The 23964-nt window shown below is 53.1% G+C and overlaps 1 protein-coding gene across 4 annotated transcripts in view; it reads left to right on the top strand.

Moving 5' to 3' along the window:
• Window positions 1-23322, top strand: part of LOC133371532 (diacylglycerol kinase delta-like) — a 36552-nt gene extending 13230 nt beyond the window's left edge. For 2 of the 4 annotated variants that reach the window (XM_061599074.1, XM_061599077.1), the window contains exons 9-29: window positions 1087-1249; window positions 1876-1984; window positions 3218-3357; window positions 3813-3894; window positions 4449-4540; window positions 5748-5847; window positions 6050-6296; window positions 7029-7130; window positions 7511-7610; window positions 9446-9553; window positions 11014-11110; window positions 11490-11597; window positions 12073-12186; window positions 12375-12509; window positions 13089-13255; window positions 14207-14327; window positions 15849-15935; window positions 16855-16974; window positions 17308-17431; window positions 18802-18932; window positions 19397-23322. In XM_061599074.1, coding sequence (XP_061455058.1) covers window positions 1087-1249; window positions 1876-1984; window positions 3218-3357; window positions 3813-3894; window positions 4449-4540; window positions 5748-5847; window positions 6050-6296; window positions 7029-7130; window positions 7511-7610; window positions 9446-9553; window positions 11014-11110; window positions 11490-11597; window positions 12073-12186; window positions 12375-12509; window positions 13089-13255; window positions 14207-14327; window positions 15849-15935; window positions 16855-16974; window positions 17308-17431; window positions 18802-18932; window positions 19397-19471 — 2522 coding nt within the window. In that variant the 3' untranslated portion in view covers window positions 19472-23322. The remainder of the gene's footprint in view (window positions 1-1086; window positions 1250-1875; window positions 1985-3217; window positions 3358-3812; window positions 3895-4448; window positions 4541-5747; window positions 5848-6049; window positions 6297-7028; window positions 7131-7510; window positions 7611-9445; window positions 9554-11013; window positions 11111-11489; window positions 11598-12072; window positions 12187-12374; window positions 12510-13088; window positions 13256-14206; window positions 14328-15848; window positions 15936-16854; window positions 16975-17307; window positions 17432-18801; window positions 18933-19396) is intronic. The other 2 variants (XM_061599075.1, XM_061599076.1) reach the window with 2 other exon arrangements.
• The last annotated feature ends 642 nt before the right edge of the window (window positions 23323-23964 follow it).

Genomic DNA, 23964 nt, shown 5'->3' with positions numbered 1-23964 from the left:
GACCCGGCCTGGCTCTGGCTTGGAGTTTTTGGCTGCTCAACATGATGGAGCCCCCACCTGTTCTCTCTTCGCTCAGAGACCTGGCTCTGCTTATTTGTTAGTGATTTTGCTGTTTCCTCCAGGGCAGGGGTTCTTAACCTGTAGTCCATGCACCCAGAGGCTTAAGGGGGTCAGTGAACCAGGCACACACACACAAAAATCAATTTCCAATGCAATAAAATTAATTTTATTTATTTATTTATGGGGGTCCACAGCTTTCATCAGATTCTCAAAGGGTCTGTGACCCAAACAAGATTAAGAAACGCTGTTCTAGGTGGTGGGGGGCATTGTGGAGAGACATCCCCAGGCAGCTGCGAAAGGCAGGCTACCTGCCGTTAAGATAATTTCTGTTTTGAATTTCAAAGTCTGAAGTTCGATTTGAACAGAGAGACTTGACGGGGTTGGGAGGGAGGGCGCTAAGCGATCTGGGGCTGGTGGTGAGGGCGATCCCATAGTAGCAGGAAGGGTCTGAGAGTGGACAAGGGGGCCTGCCCAGGGGGGCTGTTTGTTCTGCTCTGGCATTGCAAACCCTGCCAACTGGCTCCGGGCACAGCCACAGATCCTGAGGCTGGCAGAGACGCTCAGCCAGTTATTGATCCACCATTGTGGCGCCACCTTGCTCCATGCATGCATTTTGCTCCTAATCTAATTTCTTTTAAAGTGCCTGCTGACTGCACTCCCTTTGTGGCTTCTCAGATGGTTGGCCTTGTTTTTTTGTGGCTTGTGAGAGGATTTCTAGTGAGAGGGTTTGGAGCAGTTTCCAAACAGCCTGCAGGGGAGGTTTTTGCTGTTCTTGTTTGTGTAAAAGGGTCTGTTCTCAGCCAGGACTGGCTTGCAGCTCTTCACCTGCCTCAGGTGACTCCGCTGTGCACACACGCCCAATTTGCGTAGGCTGGAGAATTGCCCCATCTCCAACATTGGCAAGCTCTGGGCCAGCAACCGGGCCGTTCTGGCACTCTTGGGGAATGAGCTGGAGGAGTGGCTGTGAAGGTGGCTGGTGGCCTGCCCTGCTGCTGACGGACTGGGGTCTTCCTCCTGTTGTGGCAGGCTTCTGGAAGGCCACGTGCCCTTCATCCTGCTCCAGCCCTTTGCTGGCCTTCGTCAACTCCAAGAGCGGGGACAACCAGGGGGTGAAATTCCTGCGCAAGTTCAAGCAGTTCCTCAACCCGGCACAAGTCTTTGACCTGATGAATGGGGGCCCACACTTGGGGTAGGTGCCCTTTCAAAGCTCCCTGCAAGCTCCTCTTCCCAGCTGAGTGGGGCGTGTCCTATGGCTGAGCGTCTGCTTGGCATGCAGAAGGGCCCAGGTTCAGTCCCCAGCAGCACCTCCAGACAGGACTGCCTGCCTGGAACCCTGGGGAGCTGTTGCTGCCAGTCTGTGTAGGCGATACTGAACTAGATGTGTCAATGGTCTGACTCAGCGTATGGCAGCTTCCTGTCTCCTGTGGCAGCCCAGGTCGGCATTCTCTCTCCTGGCCACTGTTGCCCAGAGCGCTCTGTGGAACTGGGCTACAGAGCAGCCTGTCTTTCATGCCAGACTGGGTGGAGCTTCTGTAGAGTTGGGTGATGCCAGCTCTGGTCCTGTGGGCTTATCCTCACCGGTTCAGATCTGCAGGACAAGCTGCACTGACTGCATGCCATTGTGGGACCCGCTCATGTGGGCTCCACTGTGCCAGGAGCTGGCTGCTCCTCCACTTGGTGAAAATGACCAGCTCGGTGGGCAGCCAAGAAAGAACCAGAGCCCAGGCAGACAGGCAGGCAGCTGTCCAGCACATTTGCTGATGCCTTTGCTGGCCTGATGCCCATGCCAACACTTTCCTTTCCTCTTCCTGCCAGGCTGCGTCTCTTTCAGAAGTTCTCTACTTTCCGGATCTTGGTGTGCGGGGGCGATGGCAGTGTGGGCTGGGTGCTGTCTGAAATTGACTCGCTGGGACTGCACAAGCAGGTGGAAATCCATTATTTCGCTGCCACCCCCACCCCCTGATTGTGCTTCACCCCATTTTTACATTGGTTTGGGCAATGGCAGCAATTGGGCAGTCGCAGCACATGCTGCTCTTGCTAGCAAAGACAAGATGAGATGGTCCCAAGATGCTGAACGGCAAATCCTGTTCCCCTTATATACCCAATTGCTGTGCTCTGCAGGTGAGGGCTTCCTGCACATCTCATCTTACCAGGAGGTCCATTCCACACAATATAGTGTGGTGTTAAATATTAGGCAGGGGCTGTGCTGTTCTGTTGTCTTCGGCCTGCTGAAGACCTTCCTCTTCAAACAAGCCTTTTAAGTCGATATATTTTCCCCAGTCTTCATGCTTTCATTATTTTATCGTTTGTGTATTTGCTGCACTGGGTTCCTTTGGGAAGAAGGGCGGGATATAAATTTAGCAAATAAAATAGTCAATTCCATGTTAGGAAGACCCATTCTGTAATCTGAATAAGTTATAGGAATGAGATATATTTCTTCCATTTTGCTAAGGTTTTCCCTTCTCTCTCTCTCACACACACACTCTCTCTCTTTATCTCCAAGGAGAGCGTGAGAGAGTTCAGACTCCTTGTGACGAGGGCTGTATGAACTCTGTGCTGAAACAGATTGCGGATATTTCTCAGAGATCATAGAATCATAGAGTTGGAAGGGGCCTGCCTATAAGGCCCGCGAGTCCAACCCCCTGCTCAGTGTAGGAATCCAAAAGTCTAGATGTCTAGGTCTAGGTTTCGTGCTCAGTGCATTGCCCCCCCCCCATCTGCATAATTCTGACTCCTGGATTTTCATGGAGAGTGTCCTGCGGGAGGGGGGAGGAGGAAGAAAGGGCTGGGATCGGTAATGCATGATACCAGGTCAGCAGGAGCCTCAGCCAGATGTTCTTTGGCTCTTAAGTTTTGAATTGGTGTTTCTTCTCAACAAAAATGAAGATCTGGAGGGCTGACTGTGTGTGTGTGTGTGTGTGTGTGAGAGAGAGAGAGAGAGAGAGAGAGAGAGAGAGAGAGAGAGAGAGAGAGACAGACAGACAGACAGAAGGGGGCTCCTGGCTGTGGGGTGGGCATGGGCACAAAAGGAGCAGGGGTGAGGGTTGGACAGCTAAATTTTGTGCACCTCAGTGGCATTGTATTTCTCAGAGTCTGGAGTGTGGTGATGTCTACCTACAACTGCGCCCCCACTGACTCCCCCTCTTGTTTGTGCCAGTGTCAGCTTGGGGTCCTTCCGCTGGGGACCGGGAACGACTTGGCCCGGGTCCTAGGTTGGGGCAGCCTCTGTGATGACGACACACAGCTGCTGCAGGTCCTGGAGAAGTTGGAACGAGCCACCACCAAAATGCTGGACAGGTAAAAAGCGCCCAGGTCGAAGCCACCTCCCAAATGGTCAGGAGGGCAAAAGGTCCCTGGCAGCCATGGCCTGGCAAAGAAATGGAGCCTCGTGCAGGGAGAGAGGGAGGGAGGGAGGAGGGGGGGAGACACTTGTAGCCGTCAGCTCCTTGAGATACATTTGTTTAAAAGGTCAAGAACATCCACAGCCCCTTTAAATGTGCGAAGGAGGCTCCCTTTCCACGCTGACGCAAGAGCTTTGCCAGGGATTGGGGAGGCGGGGGGAGATGGCAGAAGCAGCCCAGTCCCAGCACTGGTGGAGGCCTGACACTCCGTGACTGGGGCTTGAGCCACTTTGGAGAGGTTGGTGCTTTCCCAGGGGCAGGAGGCAAGGTGGCTGTTTTGTGCTGCCCTCCCCGCTCCCTTGTGCCGTCACCTGCGCAGGGGTCCCCCTGATGTCTCTGCCTTCTCTGCAGGTGGAGCGTTCTGACCTACGAGGCCCCCAAGCAGTCCCCACCAGCCATTAAAGAAGAGGAGGGTGATGATTCCAGCATACAGGTTAGGATATCACTGGGTCCCTTCGGGGTCTGCTCTGAGCAGTCGTGCAGGCTGCAGTGGAGGTAGGCAGACTTCAGGCTTCTGGGATCCATTTTTGTTTTTTACTAGAGCCCCAAGATCCAATAACCAAGGCCAGGTGCAAAAAGCCCCAAACAGTTAGAGTGAACAGGGCGCCTCTGAGCAGATTCTGAGCCTGGGAGTTTGTTTCCTGTACCAGAACTGAATTGGGTGCAGTCTTTTCACATGCAAGTCCACACCTGGATAGATTACTTCTTTTCATCAGCCATTTAATGTAGGTGGGAAAAATTATTTTGTTGATAAACAGTTGGGAAACTTGTCCCGTTCTGCTGAAAATTGCCCAGTGATCTACTGATAGATTCTGCACTAGCTTCTTCCGTGCCTGGGATGAGGAGGGGGCTTTTTGAGCTGAGAATGTAGGAGGTGCAGCCCTTGCCTCAGCATCTGTCCTCCAGCAGGAGCCACAGAGTCCCCCCCCGGAGGGGAGGGGGGCATTGCCTTCTGCTCAGGTGCCCCAGCTTTGCCGTCTTCCACAGACTCAGATTTCCCACTATGCTGACTCCGTGGCATTACACTTGGCAAAGATTCTGGAGTCTGACAAGCACTCGGTGGTGATTTCCTCGGCAAAGTAAGTGAGGGGACTCAGACCCCACCTTTATTTATTTATGTCTGTTTATTAAATGTGTATCTGGGCTTTCCTCCAAGGAGCTCAAGGTAGCATAAATGGTTCCCCCTCCTCCCATTTTTGTCCTTGCAACAGCCCTGTAGGGTAAGCTTGGTTTGAGAGATCATGCCTGGCTCACATTTCCCCACTGAGAGAGAGCTTCACTGGCTGAGTGGAGATCTGAACTTGATTCTCCTGAGTCCAAGTCTGACCCTCAAACCACTACACTGGTCTCGCTTCCCGGAGCTCTGTCTGTCTGTGTGGTGAAAGGCTTCCAGCATACCCAGGCTGTCTGTGGCCTTGTCAGAGAGGCCTGGATTTGCTTCCCACTGTGCTGTGGGCTCCTCAGGTGGGCATATTGCTTGGCCTCAGTTTCTTATTTCTATATTGGGAATATTAGTGACTTATTCATTCATTCATATCTAGGCCCAGTAAAGATTGTTGAAGCACTGTGTATGTTAAAAAGGGATGCAAATCTGCTTAGTTGCAGTCTCCACCACCCCTGGTCTTTTGCAAGCAGCTGATGCGTGGGCAGACCTGAAGTACCACCCCACTCCCCCAGTCTCCTGTGTTCCGGCTGTGTGGGGAGGAGTAGCTGAACTCTTCCTTTTTCAGTGAGAAGTTCCCAGTGGGGTCCCCTCGATGGAGTGGTCTGCCCGTTCTTCTCCTTGTTTGGGCAGATGTGACCTCAACTGTTTTTCACTCCTGGACTATCTCTGTTCAGATAATGGATCCAATGAAAAAGAGGAGGGGGGAATGTATGTTTTAAGATCGACTGAGGGTATCTTCCAGCAGTTTAAAACAATTTGCAGAAAGAGGTAACGACAACATATGATCAAATGTATGCACTAAAGCGATGTGTGATATAAACAAGCTTCGTGTAAACTAATATTTTATTTAAAATAAAAGGCTTGGTTTTTAAAGTCTATATATAGTTGGGGACTGCTGCCTACCCTTTTTAAGCCCAGGATATTTGGGGCGAATGGAGCCTTTGGCATTTCTGTGACTGCCTTGGTGGCATGTGGTTGGTGCACACACACACCTCGTTTCTCCCACAGCTGGAGGTGGCTCTCCAGGCCTGACTACTGTGGGGGGCAAAGAGGGGCTGGTTTTTGTGGGCCCTGAAGGAGGTGGTGTGGAAGATGCGCCTTCAGCATTCCCTTCCTCGCAGCTTCCTCTGTGGGACGGTGAACAACTTTGTGGCTGACGTAGGCAAAGCGTATGAGCGGGCAGCCGACAACAAGCAGGAAGCGGACACAATGGCCCGCAAGGCAAGTGTGGGTGCAGCTCCACTGATTGCACAGTTGGCTCCTCAGGGTGCACGGAGCAGGCACGGCAGAGTGGGTGCAAAGTCCCCTTGGGGCTCAAGAGTGGAGTTTTATGCCCTGGAATCTGCAGCTGCAGCAGCGTAGAAGCTGGTGCTGTCTTGCGAGAAGGTGGGAGTGAAGATCTCTCACATCTCTCGCCTTCCAGTGCGCCATGCTGAGCAAGAAGCTGGACTCCCTGGTTCGTGAGCTGAATGAGGAGTCGCAGGCCGTTGTGGTCCCCGAAGGCACCTCCCCAGCACCCTTGCCCAGCCCTGAAGCCACGGATGGCAGCAAAGGGGGCACCTTCCACCCCAGCCTGGTGCCCAGGATTTTCAAGTCCAAGGAGCAGCTCATCCTGAGGGCCAACAGCCTGAAGAAGGCCTTGCGGCAGATCATTGAACAGGCTGAGAAAGGTGACAAACCAGGCTTTTGTGGCTTCAGTCTTGCTCAGACGCTGGGAAATTTGTGAAAGAGGAACTGCTTTTAGACAGCCTCCTATTGTCTGCTCTGACTGGCAGCAGCTCAGTGGCTGTGAGCCATGATGCCTTTGTTATCCCTTCACTGTTGGAAGCAGTATGCCTCTGGGCGCCAGTTGCTGGAAATCACAAGGAGGGAGACTTGCAGCTGTGCTCAGGGCCTGCTTGCGGGCTTCCCCCTGGGGCATCTGGTTGGCCACTGGGAGAAGAGGGCACTGGCCTATATGGCCCCCTTTGGCCTGATCCAGCCACAGGGCTCTTTTTGCATTCTTGTACAGCGCACAGGCCCACAAAGTGCAGGCATACATTGGCAGTGGTAACGTCTTTTCTGTGGCACTTGAGTCTGGGAGCTCTCCTTGGGGAGGCCTCCCCAGGTAGATCAGCTTTGGCCATGGCACAAAGACCTTTGTTACTTGCCCAGGGTTTTAGTACTGAAACTGCAGCTGCTACCGCCGCCCTGGAGTCTTGGTTGGATGTTGGATGTTGATTTCAACAGCTGAGTTCAGTGCTGTGTCTTGCTTCTGTGCCATTCGTAGTATGTATTACAAGTTTTACTTTAAATCTGTGGATGATGTCAGTTGCTTGGAAAACCGTTGTGACTGTAAGGCAGATTGTGTGTTTAAAGCCCCAAACAAATGGTTCTTCCTTTCATTGCCTCCTTCGGTCTAGCGGTGGACGAACAGAACAAGCAGACTCAGAGCTATAGAAGCATCATGGTGGGCACCAAGAAGGACAGCAACGAGGACTTCAGCAAGGAGACAGAAAAGCTCAGTAAGACCCTCTGTGCTGTGGCTCTGGGTGCGAGGGGTGGGCGGAAGGGGCAGGGGCTTGGGCAGCCAGCTGGAGGGCCTGGTGGGACTGGGGTTGGAGGGATTGGTGACCACAGAGTAAGCAGAGTTTTGTGCTAGCTGTCAGTCTGTCTGTGTCTGCGGGACAGACTCGCTAAGGAAGGGAGCACCTTCATACGCAGGCTTTTGCTTGATCTTGAGGCTCTGGATGAAAGCCTCCCTGTGAGTGGGGCAGCCCTTCCCTCGGCACCTCTCCTGAGATGCTCTTTTGAGGAGTGTTGCTGGCACTGGCAGAGCTGTGGTGAGGGCTGCAGCTGGGTGGTTTGAGGCTTGGCAACCCTCTGGCTTCTTTTCTGACTCCAGAGTCCCGCCGGGACACGGTCATCTCCACCACCTCCTCCATCATCCTGGACAGACCCGAGAGCTTCAGCCCAGTCTACTTCACGGAGGACCCTGGTGCTGTGTGAGTATGTGTGTGTGCACGCAGGCAGGTATCGGGGCCTCTCCTGGGGTGATCTGCTCCTGCCTTGGGCCTTGGCCACTGGGAAATGGGGAAGGCGGTGATGCTCTTCACAAGGCTGGCACTTGGCAGGTGGCTGGCAGCGAAGCCCTTTTAACACCCTGGAAGAGCCACACAGGTAGATGTGAAGAGGAGGACTCTGAACAGGAGGCTTCTGGCATTTATTTATTTTATTATTTGATTCATATCCCACCCTTCCTCCCAGCAGGAACCAATCATAAAAAGACCTTAAATTACATTAAAACAAAACAGCGTTAAAAACATGTTTTTAAAGGGTTAAAAACATATTATTAAAGAAAACATATTAAAAGCAATTGTAACAGAGATGCAGACTGGGATAGGTCTCAACTTAAAAGGCTTGTTGAAGAGGAAAGTCTTCAAAAGGCGCCGAAAAGATAGCAGAGATGGTGCCTGCCTAATATTCAAGGGGAGGGAATTCCCCTTAAACTCTGAACTCTGAACGGGCTCACAGGAGGCTTCTGGCATTGGGAAGGTGATTTCTGTAATTGTATTTATGTCAAGCAGGAACAGGGAACCTCGGGCCTCAGGGGCCACAAATGGCCCTCCAGGATACCTCTCATTAGCCTCGCCACATCCTTGAGTGTCATTGCCTGACTGGAGCGTGTCCATGAACTGCAGAAATGCCTCCTGGTTGCTTGGCTGGAGTGTAGAGAGCGGGGTGTGATTGTGTGCAGAAAGCGAACCCTAACCCTGCCCTCCTTTGTAAGGAAGGGCAGTATGTCAGCTTGATAATTCATAAAAAATAAAAGTAGCTTACTGTACAAAGGCAACCGTTACATTAGTTGCTCCACCCACTTTTGCCTCTATCACCTCCCACCACTGGCATGTGGCCCTCAGAAGGTTGCCCAGAATGACATGTGGCCCTTGGCTGAAGACGTTTCCCCGCCCTGATTTAAAGCAAATGTTTACCCTGCCGCTCTATCTCATAAACGCTCAAGACAGCTGACAATGTGAATGTGTGTGCGTGTGTGTGAATTAAAATCAAAACCTGCACAAAAACAACTAAAACAAGTTACAATGCTAGCAGATAAAACCTAAATCATACTAACCAGATACTCAAAACCGGCTGGGATAAGTAAGTTTTAAGGAGGTAGCCAGAAAAACCAATGGAGGGGCCAGAATGGGTCTCTTTGAGGTAGGATATGGTTATTAGTGTTTAGAGAGCATGATTGTTTCTCCACTCTGTCTTTTTGCTTCTTGAAATATCCAACGCTGGTTGCTTCTCACTGGTGTAAATGGAGGGAAATGGCGAGGAGTGTTTGGGAGACGGAGAGGGTCTTGGGAGATGTCAGCTCAGCAGGGAGTATGGTCGGGAGCCCCTGACTGGCCGCTCTCTGTTCTGGCTGGGGTCTCTCAACAGATGCTCCCCACTGCTGAGGAAGAAAGTCGCTCAGATCCAACAACCTTGAAAAGCCCAGCCTGGCTTGTCCCATTGGCATCACACAGCGAGATGAATGAATATGGATCTGGAAAGGCAGCCAGGACTCTGTGTAATTTTAGAAATGCTTTTAGAAACCTGGAAGTGACATCATTCACAGCCAATCAGATGTGAATGTCCTTTAGCTGTCATCAAGCCAAAATCCCTATTCCCCCGCTCCTGGAACAGGTCTTCTCAAACCATTTTCTAGCTTCTTGTCATGCTTGGAAGGAGGGTGAAGTCAGAGGGGCCGGGCATTTTGTATTCTGAGAGCATCTTGGTGGTTCTGCTTCACTGGACGTTTCTGAACTATTTCCTTTCTCCCATCTGCTGGTTTCAGACAATTCTCTGAAAGATGTGTTATGAATAATTATTTTGGCATCGGCCTGGATGCAAAGATCTCTCTAGAATTCAACAACAAAAGGGATGAGCATCCCAAGAAATGCAGGTAAGGTTAAAGTTCCCCATCACCTGCACAAAAAACCCGAGGACCACGGCTTGTGGCACAGAGATGCACTGGCAGGTGTCTTCGCTGTCATGCTAGCAGGAAAACAAACTTTTGAGCCAGTTTGTTGTGACCCCATCCTCCCACACGCATGTGCACATGTACACGTACACACACATCACATTTGCAAACTGATTAAGAATCTTCCCTCCTTCACAACCATTTCCTCTGGAGTGCTGTGAAATCTCCACTGACCCAGGATGCCAGGAGTCTTTGTTGCACTTCTTGCCTGTTCTGTGCATATGGCATGTGTGAAAAAATGAAGTGCAGGTCCCCATATCTTGATAAAAGTGCCATGGGTGGCAGCACAAAATGGCTGCAATGGGCAGCAAAAAAAAGAGGTGCCGGTTCTCCATCCCGGCGAGTACTGTCACCCACACACGAAAAAGCCCTGGACCTTCAGACCAAGGAGCCTCTGACTGCATAGCCCTTGAGTTGCAAGTGGGGCTAGGCCCTTACAGATGGGGAGGAATGGAAGGAGCCTTCTCCCACCGTGCAGGTGCTCCGAAGAAGGAAAAGAAATGGAGTTTCTGGCCTCTTCTCCTCAAAACTGGAGCATAGGCAGGTGCCTGATGCAGAGTCAGAAGGCCATCTAGCTCAGTGTAACTATCTGCACTGACTGGCAGCGGGTTTCAAAAGGGAGTCTCCCCACCCTACCTGGAGATGCCTGGGATTGAACATGAAACATTCTGCATGCAGAGGAGAAGCTCTGCCACTGAGCTTACTGCCCTTTCCTTACTCTGCCGAGCCTCCAGCTTTTAACTGCAATACCTTGCTGTAAAGCCTGTGCTTTCAGGGCCGGCCCTTTGAATGGAGCTTTGTGCGTTCTTTCACAATTGTGGGTGGAAGTTCCATTTCTGCCTTCCATCAGCGCCCTTTGTTCAAGGACTCTGCAAACTCTCAATAGTTAGGCTTCTCATTGGTAGCCTTGGGGAGCAAGGAAATTAGGCTCCAACGCCTTATAAACCCCGGGCAATCACAGTAGGAGCTGGGCCTAGATAGTGATCTGGAATCAGCACACAGGAGCAACGAAGCACCTGGAGTCTCCAGGAGCTCTGGGAGAGAGCCTAATCGTGCCACTTAATTATCCTTAATTGCTTGCCCTGGAAAGGTCCTAATAAGGCATGAAGGAGACTGCTGATTGTTCTAGCCTCAAGAAGAGATTATGATCAGGCTTTGCCATGGTGGAAGGGGCAGAATCCTGGCTGGTGCACAGAAGGACCGTCCAGGAGTGTGTTACAGCCAACAGACTCATCCTCTACTCCAAGATAAAATATTTGGTGCAGCCGCCACACTGCATGCGGCCTTGTGTGACTCAGATGTGGTGGGTGGAAATGCACCTCTGGCACACTGGGAGGAGGGAGACAAGCCGGGAGTGCCTTTCCCTTTGCTCCTTTTTGCAGCAGCCGCACTAAGAACATGATGTGGTACGGAGTTCTGGGGACGAAGGAGCTTCTCCAGAGGACCTACAAGAACCTGGAGCAGCGCGTGCAGCTCGAGGTAGCCGCAGGCAAGAGCACCCTTAGGGCAGATGTGCAGCAGGAGAGGGTTGCCTGGGAACACCCAGGTCTATCTGAAATGGTGCAGTGGCAGCATCACCCGAGGAGGCAGCCCTGCACCGCTTGCCCAGTCTCTGCAGACACTGCGCAAGCGGGGCAATCTTGTAGGAACGCCAGCCTCAGAGCAGGCATTGGCAAAGCCACTCCCGCAGCAATCCTAGCTCTCTGCCTGCTTCGTTGAAACGTAAGGAGCGGCTTGCCCCCATTGAGCTGGGCCTGCCCCCACCCCATCCCTGCCTTTGCCGTTCCCTCTGGAGGGTTCCGAAGAGGGACGTCCTTGCCACAGAGTCCCTCAGGCTGCTTCCTCTCCCTCCTTCTAGTGTGATGGAGTGCCCATTTCCTTGCCCAGCCTGCAGGGCATTGCTGTGCTCAACATTCCCAGCTACGCAGGCGGCATCAACTTTTGGGGAGGCACCAAGGAGGATAATGTGAGTTTGGGGGTCAGAGGGCACTGAGCTTCCTTTTGCCAAAGCTGCCCACGCGTTTTTCCTTCCTGCCACCACTTACTCAGCGAACGGGGCTTCCCTTTCCCCAACATAGCGCCCCTCCCTTGATTTGTGTGACGGGCGGGCAGGCAGCACAGCAAGCTGCCTTTTGCTAAGTCAGATGACTGGCCTGCCCAGCTCAGTGCTGTCCACACTGACTGGCAGCAGCAGCTGTCCAGGGTCTTGGGCAGGAGATATGCTGGGGATTGAGCCAGGGGCCTTCTGCATGCCAAGCAGATGCTCTGCCCCTGAACTATGACCCCCTTCCCTATAAGGAAAGGTGAGAAGGACCTTTCTCCGATATCACTGGGGGATATTTTTTTTAAGGTGGGAAATCTCTGAATGTGGAGGTGGGACCACACAGGTAGAATTTAAGGAAGCCCTTGGAAGCACTTCTGACACCCCTTTTTCCTTCCAGAATTTTGGGGCTCCCTCATTTGACGACAAGAAGCTAGAGGTGGTTGCCGTCTTTGGCAGCATCCAGATGGCTGTGTCAAGGGTCATCAACTTGCAGCATCACCGCATTGCCCAGGTAAGCCAGTGCCCAAATTTTGCCTGGCCAGTGAGCATACCTGGCTTGAACCTCCCATGATCTGCCCACCAGAAGTGAGTGCAGGTTTTGGTCCTGCCTGCCTGGAGTTAAGAAAATGCTGGGCTGGATTTCTGGGTGTCCTTCATTGCATCTTTCTCTCCCCCCCCCCACTTGTGTCTGCCAACCAGTGCCGGATGGTGAAGATCACAATTCGGGGTGACGAGGGAGTCCCTGTGCAAGTAGATGGAGAAGCTTGGATCCAGCCCCCTGGCATGATCATGATCCGGCACAAGAACCGTGCTCAGATGCTGACAAGAGACAGGGTGAAGCAAATAGCCTGCTGTGGGCAGCAAAAGAGTGCAAGGGGGCATGATACATGTAGCCTGTTTACTTCTTCAATAGCAAGGAAGCTAAATTGTTTGCCAGGGGGGTGGTGTGTTTGCAGGCTGGGAGTCTGGCTGGGAGAAATGTTGCAGCATCTGTGGCTGCCACTGGCAGAGCTGCTCTGAGATCAGAATGATTAGGAGGCTGAATGCTAAAGAGGAATGGGAAACGGGAATATCATGGCTCACAATAAGTTTAGGAAAAATTAGGCTGTGCCTCATAGGCTTTTCTCCTGGTGCCTTGCACAAGTTGGCACAAATCATTTGAGTAGGTTCAGAACTTTTTGATGAAGACAGACAGAAGTGGTGCTGGCCACTAGTGGCATGTGGGGGTCTCCCAAGAGTCCATCTGCCAGCCTTCAGAGGAGACTTCCTTGCCTCCATGGGAGAAAAGTGCTGTAGTCTGTGTGCAGGGCTTGCGGGTTCTCAGGGTGGGATGTGGCTGCGGAGTTTGGCCCCCAGCTGTGGTGCTGTTCCTTCTTCCGGAGGAGGTGCTCACAGCCACACATGTCCCGACAGGCCTTTGAGAGCACCCTCAAGTCGTGGGAGGACAAGCAGAAGGGGGAGGGCTACCGAGCCGCCTCCCGGCCCCGCCTCAGCTCCCAGCAGTCCATGGAGTACGTGACGGACGAGGAGTACGCCCAGATGCAGCAGCTGGCCCAAGCCACAGAAACCCTCATCAGCAGGTGCTGCCTTTGCCCTCCCCCACATGGAGCAGGCCGCCAGGAGAGGCTGCCTTCGGAGGCCCCCCAAAGGGAGGGTGGCGCTGGCGGTCCTACCGCACTTTTGGGGTGGCTGGACTGTTAGTGCCCCTTCCTGTGGCAGTTGCGGGGGGGAGCAGTGAAGGGGGTGCTATCTTCTTAGGGGCATTGCATGAATCAATATGGCCCTACATCTGGGGGGAGCTGCGGGTGAGTCCCTGTTCCTTCTCGTCCCTGGTCTTGCTGGCTGGCTTTGATCAAGTCACTCACTTTTTCAGCCTCAATCCCACATCTGTAAAATGGGAAGACTAGTCCACCACCACCACCTCCAAGAAGCAAGTGAAGAGTTTTAGAGGTGTGGGTTTTCACCCATATAAACCTCAAAATTAACATCTGTCTGTCTTTAACACAGATACGCCTCTCTCAAGGTGCAAAAAAACAGCTTAACAGTTAAAAACAACATAGAAAATAACAGCAAATATATTTAAAAACAGTACCCAGCAGTCACCCGTGGCAGAGACCTATTTATCCAGCCCGTCAGAACAAAAAATGTCTTCACTTGTTTCCGGAAAGTGCAGGTAGTGGGGCCCTTGTCGTATCTCAGCAAGGACGCGGTTCCGCAGAGCAGGGGCAGCCACGCCGACAGCCCTGACCTAGTTACTCTGGACCGGTTCTGAGATCTTTGGAACTCCAGGGAGAAGCTTCCCCCAGAGAGTCAATGTTATTATTGAGTCTTGCTCTAGAGCAGCTCCCAGTGACTTTGTGGGCCTCTCATCCTCTTAGCCTTTGCAGGGGTGCTTGTCCCACCCCTGCAGTCACCACCTCCTTGCAGAAATGGCTCAGCCGAGAGGTCACTTGTTCGGCTGCCTGGGGAAAGTTGCCTGCCCTGCACCAGCAAGCGACCGAGTGGGGCTATTTTCCTTTTTTCCCTTGCAGGATCCGCGAGGCTGCCAAGACCTGCAAGGCCATAGAGCAGGAATTGGCGCATGCTGTGAACGGCAGCTCCCTGGCACTGAGCGAGGCCCTTCCCAGCAAGAGCAGCACTGGCAGCCCTGAGGTGAGATGAGCTTCGACGCGCAAGATGCAAAGTGGCAGCGGATCAGCCTTGGGCCTGCTTTCAGGGGTGGGGTCCGTCAGGCAGAATAAAATCCCAGGGTGCCTGTTTGTGGGGAAGCACTTGTGTGTTCCTGCACTGTATGATGTTATTGGGGTATCTTGGGCAGCAGGAGGGCCCCCCCACAGGTGGGGGGGACCTGCCTAGGAGGATCTCTGCAGGGGTGCATCTATGAAATAACATTTTCTGGTCGTGAGTTTCAAACCAGGATCCAAGAGACCAGCATATCACAGAGGGTTTTGGGGTGTATTCAGTTCATGTGGGGGCTCACCCCTACCCCACTTAAACTGAGAGTACCAGGCCTGGAACACATCTAGCATCCTCTTCTGTTGTGCACTGTAAGGCTTGGCCAATCCTGGTGGGCAAGCTGCACTTTGGGTAGCTGCTCTGCTGTTAGGATCGTCCCAACTGGGGAGCCGTGGAATAGTTCCCTGGAGGAAGATTTCAGAATGGGATTCAGTGGCAACCTTCCCCAACCTGGTGCTCTCTGGAGATTTTGGGCTGCAGTTCCTGCCTGCCCCAGCATCGGATCATGTGGCCATGTTGGCAGTTGCAGTCCAAAACCTCTGGAGGGCACCAGGATGGGGGAAGCCCGTTCTATCGAGTTTTTAGAAATAATCCTTGCACACACTGATTCGAAATGCACACCAGTTTCAGCAGCCTGCAAGAATGGAGAATCTTTAGCCCTTCAGGTGTCACTGAACTACAGACCCTATCATCCCTGGCCATGGGCCCATGCTTGCTGAGGCTGATGGGAGTTGTAGTTCAGCAGCATCTGGAGGGCCAAAGGTTCCCCACACCTGCTCCAACATGCAGGTGCTCTTTTCTATTTTTATATGCTATGTTTCGTAGTCACCCCAAAACAAATGTTCTTTGGGCTATGTTTAGCATCATAATAAAACTGCAAAATACAAAATTAAATCCTAAAACACCTGCCGCTCAAAACACAGCACAGACTAAAAATTTATGCCAGCAGCAAACCACCATTGCGTGAAAACATTCCAGGGATGAAACGGGTGTAAAAAGGATCAGATGTAAAAGGTCTGCGAGTATAGAAGGGCCTTTGCCTGGTGCTGGAATGACATTACAGTTAGTGGCAGGGCAGGCGCTGTGGGAAAGGGTGTCCTGCAAGCAAGGGGCCGCTGCTGAAAAGGTCCTTTCTCTTGTGGGGCTTCCATGGTGTGAAGTCAAACTGGCACTTTGAACTGGGCCTGCAAACGGCCCTCTTGCACCCTGGGCAATCTGCCTGCTGCTCTTAAGGGCTGTATCATGGTCTTCTTGTCAGGAACGGAACCAGAGATCCTTCCTCCTGCTGCTGCTGCTGCTGCTCTGGGAAAGCTCTGGCTGGCAGGGAGCTCTCCTCTTGCGGTCTCCTGCCAGTTCTTAGCAAGCTTTGCATGCTGGTTGCTGTCAGCGTTTTATTTCTCATCCTCTCTGTTCCCTTTTCCTGCTTGATCCCTTCAGTTTCTGAGCAGGAGCACCGCTGTGGAAGTGTCAGTTAGCGTGAAGGCCCTGTACACCGAAACGAGAGCTTTTCTGGAAGGCAAACTGGTGAGTGCTGGACGGAGGCTGGGACCGCTTTCCCTCATGGCAGGGCAAAGGGAAGGGCTTTTGCTGCACTAAGGCAGTGCGTTGCTAGCCTTGGCAGCCTCTGCTGTTCCAGCTGAAGCGATGGGCCAAATGTGGAAGGGGCAAAGGGCTCGTGCTGCCAGGATGCATAGCTGAGGATGAAGCATGAGGTGCTCTAGAGCAGGTGTGGGGAACCTTTGGCCCTCCAGAGGTTGCTAGACCACATCTCCCATCAGCCTAAAAAGCACGGCCAGTGGCCAGAGATGTTGGGAGTCGTCGTACAGCAATGGGCCAAAGGTTCCCCACACCTGCTCCAAAGCCATGAGAGTCCGAACAAGGAAGGCGCTTCTGCAGGCTCCTCCCATTGCTTGGTTGTTGCTCCTTCGGGACTCAAGACTCCGGCATCTCTTATCAGTAGGTGAACACTCACACGGATGCTTCCTTGGTCTTGCATCTCCCTTGGCTTGTTTCATCGTAAGCAAAACACTAAATGCCCTCTGTAGTTTTCGGCATTGCCACTTCCCCCCACACACTCACAGCGTGAGTACCAAACAGGCTGCCTGGGCAGCTGCTGGCATTGCCCCTGTTTTCCCAGAGTGGCCATAGGGAGCTGCGTGTTGCTGCATTGACCCCACTGTTGCCTGCTCTGAGTGGCAGCAGCTGTCAAGGTCTCAGGCAAAGAGAAGTCTTGCCTGCTGCCTGAGATCTTTTGGAGATGCCGTTGGGGTTTGAACCTGGGACCTTCTGCATGCAAAGCAGGTGCTCTGCCCCTGAGCTATGCTGGTCCTTTCTCAAAGAGGAAAGAAAGCTTCACACGGCAGTTCCCAGCCACTGGGCCAGGAACCCAGAGTTTAGCAGGCGTTAAAAAAAACCCCTCCTCCTCCTCCTCCCCTTATGGCAGCAGCTGGACTCCCCCCAGCAAGAGGAAGGCCTGCGGCATCCCTTGAGCGCTGTCAGTGAAGAACTGCGGAAACTCTCTGATATCCACTGGATGGCGCCAGTCATCACCTCTGCGGAGGAGGTGGGTACCCCACGGAGGCAAGACTCTTTTGCTGGAGGATGGCGGGAAGCTGGAGGTGCTGGCCAGGGAGGCTGGTTGGTTTTTCCCCCACGGGGGAAGAGATGGTCCTGGTGAATCTCAGCCTGCTTTTCAGAGGAGGGAGGGGGAGGAGTTTTAAAAGCAAAGGGAATATAATGGCGATTGGGTTGGTTTTGGAGTGGGAGACGGGAAGCAGCAGAGGCAGACCTGCCAGGTCACTGCTTTCACGTTAGTTCCCTGTTGGTAGGAGGGGCCAGGCAGGCAGGCAGGATGTTTGTGCCTTCTGGGTAGTACCCCAGTCCTCCTCCTCTGTAGGGCATCAAACAGGAGACCCCAGGGAGCGGCAACAAAGGCAGCCTGAAGTTGCGGATCAACCTTGCAAAGCCCAAAAAGGAGAAGGAGAGGCTCCCGAAGCAGAAATGCAGTGGTGTCACGCCAGGTAAGGTGTGCTCCGGGCAGCCAAGCTGCTTCTGAAAGGGCAGGGGATGTCTGCCCCCGGAGGCTTGCTTGGCTTCAGAAGAAAGAGGTGGTTGTGGACGTGGCGGCTGGTGCGGATGTTTCAGGCCTTCTTAAAGAGGCTGAAATGAGCTTTCTGATAACTAATCAGTGCCCCCCAAAGCTCTGGGTGCATTCTCTCCTTGTCTGTTCGAGCCCTGTCGCCTTCCTGCTGTTGAGAGCGGATTCCTCTTTCAGAAGTGAGGTGAAGCCGTGAGGGCTGGGACTGCCCCAGGCTGGCTCTTCCGGGCTGGGAACGTCAAAGTGGTTGGCAGCTTGGGCGGCATCTAGCAAGGGCAAAGGCAGCGCTCTGCATGTAGGAAGGAAGGACCAGGCTGCACCCCACTCCCCCCCAAGCACAGGGATCTGCCCTCATGGCTGCATGGTGCCATCTGGAAGGTGTGCCCCCAGGATCTGTTGCAAGGTGGCCGTGAATGCTGAGGATCCAGCTGGCCAGATCAGACACAGCTGCATCCTTGGCAAGGTGGCAGAAGAACCTGTGGAGCACCCCCTGACCTTCCTTCAGGGCACCTCTGGAAAAAATGGGTGCCCCAAGTAGAGATGCAAAGGCCGGGGGGGGGGATGAAGAAAATTTGAAAGAAATAAGTTTCCCTCCCCAATTTTCCCAGTTTTTTTCTCTAGCCCCAAGGGACTGCATGTTTGCCATTAGGCTTTGGGAGAGGCCTCCTGCATTGCAAACAGCAGTGTGGCTCTGGGGTGGGGCACCTGCGATGGCTGTCCGATGTTGCAGGACTGCAGTTCACATCCTCCCCGGCCCTTGGGGATCGTGTGTGCTGGTTGCACAGGTCAGAGTTGGACCCCAGCAACTTCTGGAGGGGCACAAATGTTCCCCACTCCTCCTTTAATCCAACGGTGAGGTCTGGAGGCTCTTCTGGTGGGTTGTGTGTTTAATGGGAAGTGATGCTTAATGGCTTGAGGGCAACAGCCAGGAATGTGCGGCTGCTGCCTCCCTGAGAGGGTGACGTGGGGTGTTTGTAGAGCACCGTGTATGCACACAGAGTTTGTTTTGCTGGTGTTTGGCAAATAGGTCCACTCCCTCCAGTGAAGAAGGGGGGGTGCTTAGGAGGCTGTGAGCTGGACTTGCTTGCCAAGGAACATGGGGCCTCCAGGGCTGGCTGTGGGTCCCTGGCATCCCAGCGTCCCTGGCTGCTCCCTGCTGCTGCTTCTGCCTGCCTGTGCTTCCGATCCCCTGCTAGGCCTTACCCTTCTCCACCTCTTGCATGGCTTCTGCTCTGCAGTGTTGCCCTTCCCGCTGCTGAATCCGACCCTCTTTTAATGTTCCTTTTTTGCCAGTGGACAATTGGGGCCCTGAGGAATTGGCTGCCTGGCTGGAGGCGCTTGATTTAGGGGAGTACAAAGAGATTTTTATGCGCCACGACATCCAGGGCTCCGAGCTGATCCTGCTGGAGAGAAGAGACCTAAAGGTACTCCCTCACCTACCACGCTCCCACCGCTGCTTGGGAAGGGGGGGTGCTGAGCTGCTGGCATGGCCTGCACCCCTGGCTTGTGTTGCAGACCTAGGGAAACGCGGGGAACCTGGATAATTGGAACCCAACTCTTTCCCTGACCCCTTAGGAGCCCTTGCTATGCGGCTTATGCCTCTTCTATTCCTGTAGCTGGAACAGTTTCTGCTGGAGTTGAGTACACTGTAATGCAAAAGCTCCACCTGCTGGTGGTTAGAGAAATTACCACATGGTGTCCTTTAATATGTTTTTAGTGGAGTACTTTTCACTCTGGTGCCTTCTGAATCCAGCTATGCAGAGTGCAGGATCCAAGCAGCATTCAGGAGTAGGCGTGCCCAGGCTATAGCTGCTGAGGAGCCATGTCGTGGTGGGCCTTCCTGTTGCCGTCCTGACCAAACGTCTCCTTTTGTCTTCTCTCCTGCAAGGACCTGGGGATATCAAAAGTGGGCCATCTGAAGAGGATTCTCCAGGGAATTAAGGACACCACCAGCCAGGTCTAGAGATGCTCCTCTCAGGCAGAAGCTGCACCTTTGCTGCGCTCGAAACCTTTCTCTCGACTGCTCCCATCTGTGACCCGCAGCACCTTCGGGTTCTGCAGCTCGTTGCATCTGATCTGATAGCTGGGCATGGCCTGGACCAGGGCGCCCTGGGATCTGCATGCTGCAAGGACACCTCCCCCTGCAGCATCCCATGCAAACAGTTTACATTTCCATATTTGCCAAAGAGTGTGGCTTGGTTGTTTTTTGTCTCTCCTCGCTCCCAAATTTCCCCCCTATGTCTCCCTGTGGTAACTCCTGTGGTTTTGGTTCACGTGTTTGAATTTGTTTTCACTCTAAGCAATTCATTTCCATTCATCTGGGGATGGGGGGGGGAAGGCAACAACTGCCCATTTGCATCATGGGATGCCATTTCCTTGTAGGTCTAGCTGTGCAGAGAGATGGTTTCAGCAACCTGGGTTGGAGGAGGGGGAAAGGTGTCGCCTAATGGAGAGAGTTGATCTGGATATTTAGGCCAAGTGGGCCCCATAACTGGGATTGGGGGGGCAGATAGAGAAAGGGTGGTAGCCTTCAAATAGCTGAGAGCAACTTGGAAGTGCTGTGGTAAGCTTCTGTAAGAATTCCACAGCCGTGGGGTGTGTGGCTCTAACGCCAGAGAGATTCCTATGCTCTGCAGCTGCAGGTGAACAGGCTCTGTTGGTGAACCCTTCTGCAGGTTTTGAAGCAGCCTTCACCAATCTGGTGCTCTCCAGATATTTTTCACCCTGCTGATTGAGGCTGGTGGGAGTTGTAGTCTGAAACATCTGGAGAGTACCACGTTGGGGAATAATTATTTAGCTCAGGGGAGGACAAAGCGGCTTCTACATGCACAGGCTGGGCTGCTTTCTCTATTGTTCCCGCTGGGGCTTCTGTTAAGCCTTCGCGCATGTCAGTTTGGCTGGGTATGAAGGAGGCAAATGGACTGGCATCTTGCTCTTCTTTTTAAATATTTTCCCTCCAGTCAGTTGATCCAGAATGGTGGAATCACAGGCTTTGGCTATAGAGGTTTAAATAATCTAAAACAGTTCCGGGTCTTTTCCCCCTTCACCATCTAACTTTTCTTTAGGCCAATTTTGAGCCAGTGTAGACTTTCAACTTCTGCAGCATTCTTCATCAGGCAGAAATGTTCTGTGTCACTTAAAAGCTTCCCTCTCTAACCAAAAAGGTCATCCTCCTTTTTAGCATTATTATTCCTGTGCTGCTACTGGGGTTACGCCCGTGTAGATTAGCCGTGGGGAACCTCCAGCCTTTGTGCCTAATTAGACTGGGCAGGAGAGGCTGTTCACCCCCCCAAACTATGCCCATCCGCTCCACATCCGACACCATATGTGAGGTAAGAACAGGGCTGCGAAGGAACAAGCAGAAAGAGCCTTAAAGTGTGTTCTCCTGATGGTTCCTTCGCCCTGGGGGGGGGGATGGGGACAGGTATTGGGCCTTGTATTTTGCACCTTTTAACTTTGGTGTCAGATGCAGGCCTGTTGTGATTTGTTTCCGCTCGCTGGCAGAAGTGGGATTTGCAAGCAGCCGCAGCTGGCAGCGCCTGCATCCTCTGGTGGGCTTGGCTTCCCTCTGGAGTGCCTGGGTGCCAAAGCTGGGCTTGCAGGTCCAGCTGATCAGCTTTTGTCTGGGATTTTCCTTCCCTTTGCAGTTGGGGCATCTGGCTGCAGGTGACCACGACTGCAAGGCAGCTCACTACCTGCCCTATTCCCCATCCCAAATCTAGATTTTGGGAAGTGGATATCATACTGAGCCCCCTTCCTTTAATGGGTGGGGTTTTGTGCCCAGTCTGCAGCAGGCCCTGCCTTAGCCAAAGGTGGTGTCTCTCCCCCCCCCCACCTTGGCCTCCATCTTGCTGGTCCCTTTCTTTCACGTGGGTGGGGCAGGAGACCAGGTGAAACATTTTTTACTCTCTGCTCAGCCTTCAGCTCACAGGAGGGCATTTCCTCTGCCACTTCCCCCCTTGCCTGTTGCAGAACTTGCTGAGGCTGTAAATAGTTTGGAGAGAAAGAGAAGATATTTATTTTAAAAGTTTATATATATATAAAAGCTTAATTTATTTTTCACCTGTGCTGTGCGAGTGCACTTTGGAATCCCCGTGTGGGGTTGGAGGCTGGTAACCCCTGGCCTTGAAGGTTCCTGCAGGTCACTGAGCTGCTGCTGCTGCTGGCCTGAGCAGGTAGCTACCCTGGGGGGGAAGCCTCCAGCCCTTGCTGTTTGTTTTTAAAAGCAGGCTTTTTCTGCCTTCCGGCCAGTTTTATTTCAGTAGTGTGCTAACCAAGTCATTGCTGCACAAGAAGCCCCCTTTGGCCTGAGAGGCCCAGTGGTGGAGGGAGTCTGGGACTGGCCTTGAGGAGGGAGACAGAAGAGCGACTCCGGTCAGGCCAGCTGGTTCAGCACACCAAGCGTTTGTGGGAAAGGAAGCCGAAGGAGGTGCCCTTCAGTCCCTTTGCTGGCGGGGGTGCTTGTGGGTGCAGTGGCCCTGTGGCCCTGCCAGCCCTCTCCCCTTGTTCCAAGACCATCAAGGGCCTCCTGGGCTGCCTAATACTCTCTGGCTTGAGTGGAGTCAGCCTCTGGGCTGAACCCTCTTGCAGCCTCCTCCGGTTCCCAGCCGAGCAAGAGGTCTTCCTGCAGCAGCACCCAGAGATGGAGGGCCTTAGCGCGGTGGAACAAGTAGCCCCTGCATGGAGCAGACAGGCGGCAGCAGCGCCATTGCTCTGGCCTGAGAGGGGGGCTGTCATAATGTCCATGTGCTTACAGTGGTTGATTCATATTGTCAATGTGTCGGGGGGAAACCGTGTGTGGGAGGGGAGGAGCATGTATATAGTCCTGAATTCCCCAAGGAAAAGTTAGGTGAGTGGGTTAGGCAGCAGGCCTGCTCATGAGTTTGGGGAGGGGGGTGGAGAGAGAGAACTATAGGCGTAGCGTGCGCACACCTCGCTCGTGCAAGAACAATCCTTCCCACCCATGTGCTGGATTTACAAACTAGAGCTGGAAAAGCCTATCAAAAAGGGATGAGGAATTTGCGTTTCCCTGCAGACGTCTGGGCAGGCGAGAGTTCCTCTACCACAAACCAAGCATGAGCTTCCTGCTGTCATCAAAAAAAACAACTAGGGAAGCTCTGAAGCTGTTGTGGGGAGAGCGCTACTGCCCAGTACAGACCCTTCACAATGGCAGCTTTTCATTGATTGGTAACCAGATTTTGCCTCTAGGGCTTTCTTTTTGGGGGGGGGGAGGCACTGTGAATTTTTGAAGTTTGGTGGAGCAAAGCAGGTGAGATACCAACTCCAAAGGGCTCTTTTAGGGAGCAGCTAAACCAAGTCTCCCTATTTACTATCTCTTACTCCCCTTTTCAGCCTATCAGGACAGCACAGGGAGCATTGCACAGCAGTAGCCCAGCCCCCTGCCTTTCTCCCTGCCCCCTTTGCAACAAAAAGGCCAACAGTGACCAGGACCCAAGCAACTAACTTGTTCACCAAAAATGGCTTCCTCGCCAAATACACTACATGACAGGCAGACCCCCCCCCCGGGTATTACCTTCCACATGCGCTTTACCTGTTGGATCTATGCTAGTGGCACTGCTTACCCACAAATACAGGCAAACCAGTTTCATGATTGCCCCTGATCAAGAGCCATTTTTGAGGGGAGGGGAGAAGGGGTATTAGACTGACACAGCCACATTAGGGAGGCGGAAAGGGAAGTTGCAAATTTGGAAATGACGTGAGGAAGGACGGTGGCCCACCCTCATGAAGCTGGCCACAAAGACTTGCATTTTAATTGCAGACATGACTACAAAATAAACTTGAAAATGGATTTAATCTTTGAACAATTGTCTGCCTCCCCATCTCCATAGTATAGGGCCCCAGCAAAGAGGACTGCCCAGAGAGAAAGCGTACACAGGCTGGCAGGGGGCTGAGGTGGCCCAGAGCCCTGCAGGAAAGTCAGAGCTAAAACATGCCCAGCAGGTGTGCCTGGAGACTCGCAACAGAGCCGATTCTTTAGAAGTGGGTGTGGGGCGTGCTCTTTCTTGCTGCAAACCTGTTTCTGAGAAAGTTCCACTGTTTGACTAAATTCATCCAGGACCACGGCAGCCCAAGCTGATGGGAGCAGTAGTCCAGCAGCAGAGGGCTCCAACAGACTCCTTGCAAGCCTGCCAGGCTGGGAGAGGGTAACAGGGCCGGTGGCAAGTGCAGAGAGGCTGCCTTGAGCAGACAAAGGAGACTGGCCACATCACTAGCATGGGCCAAGCCAAGGAGGGCACAGGCTCCTGGCAGAGCTGCCTGCGGGTGCGGAGGGCAGCAAAGAAGGGAATCTGCTAGGCAGACAAATTGGCAGGAGGTGCCTCGTGCGAAGAGGCAGGGTGGTTGAGGTAGCTGCAGCCCTCTGGGCCTCCAAGTGCCGTGAGGCTTTGGCAACATGGCCAAATGGGCACTGATGGGGGGAGATGCCCACCAATAGCT

The sequence above is a fragment of the Rhineura floridana genome, chromosome 16, assembly GCF_030035675.1.
Source record: "Rhineura floridana isolate rRhiFlo1 chromosome 16, rRhiFlo1.hap2, whole genome shotgun sequence".
NCBI lineage: Eukaryota > Metazoa > Chordata > Lepidosauria > Squamata > Rhineuridae > Rhineura > Rhineura floridana.
The sequence above is the reverse complement of the archived record's forward strand: the minus strand, read 5'-3'. Positions and strand labels throughout refer to the sequence as shown.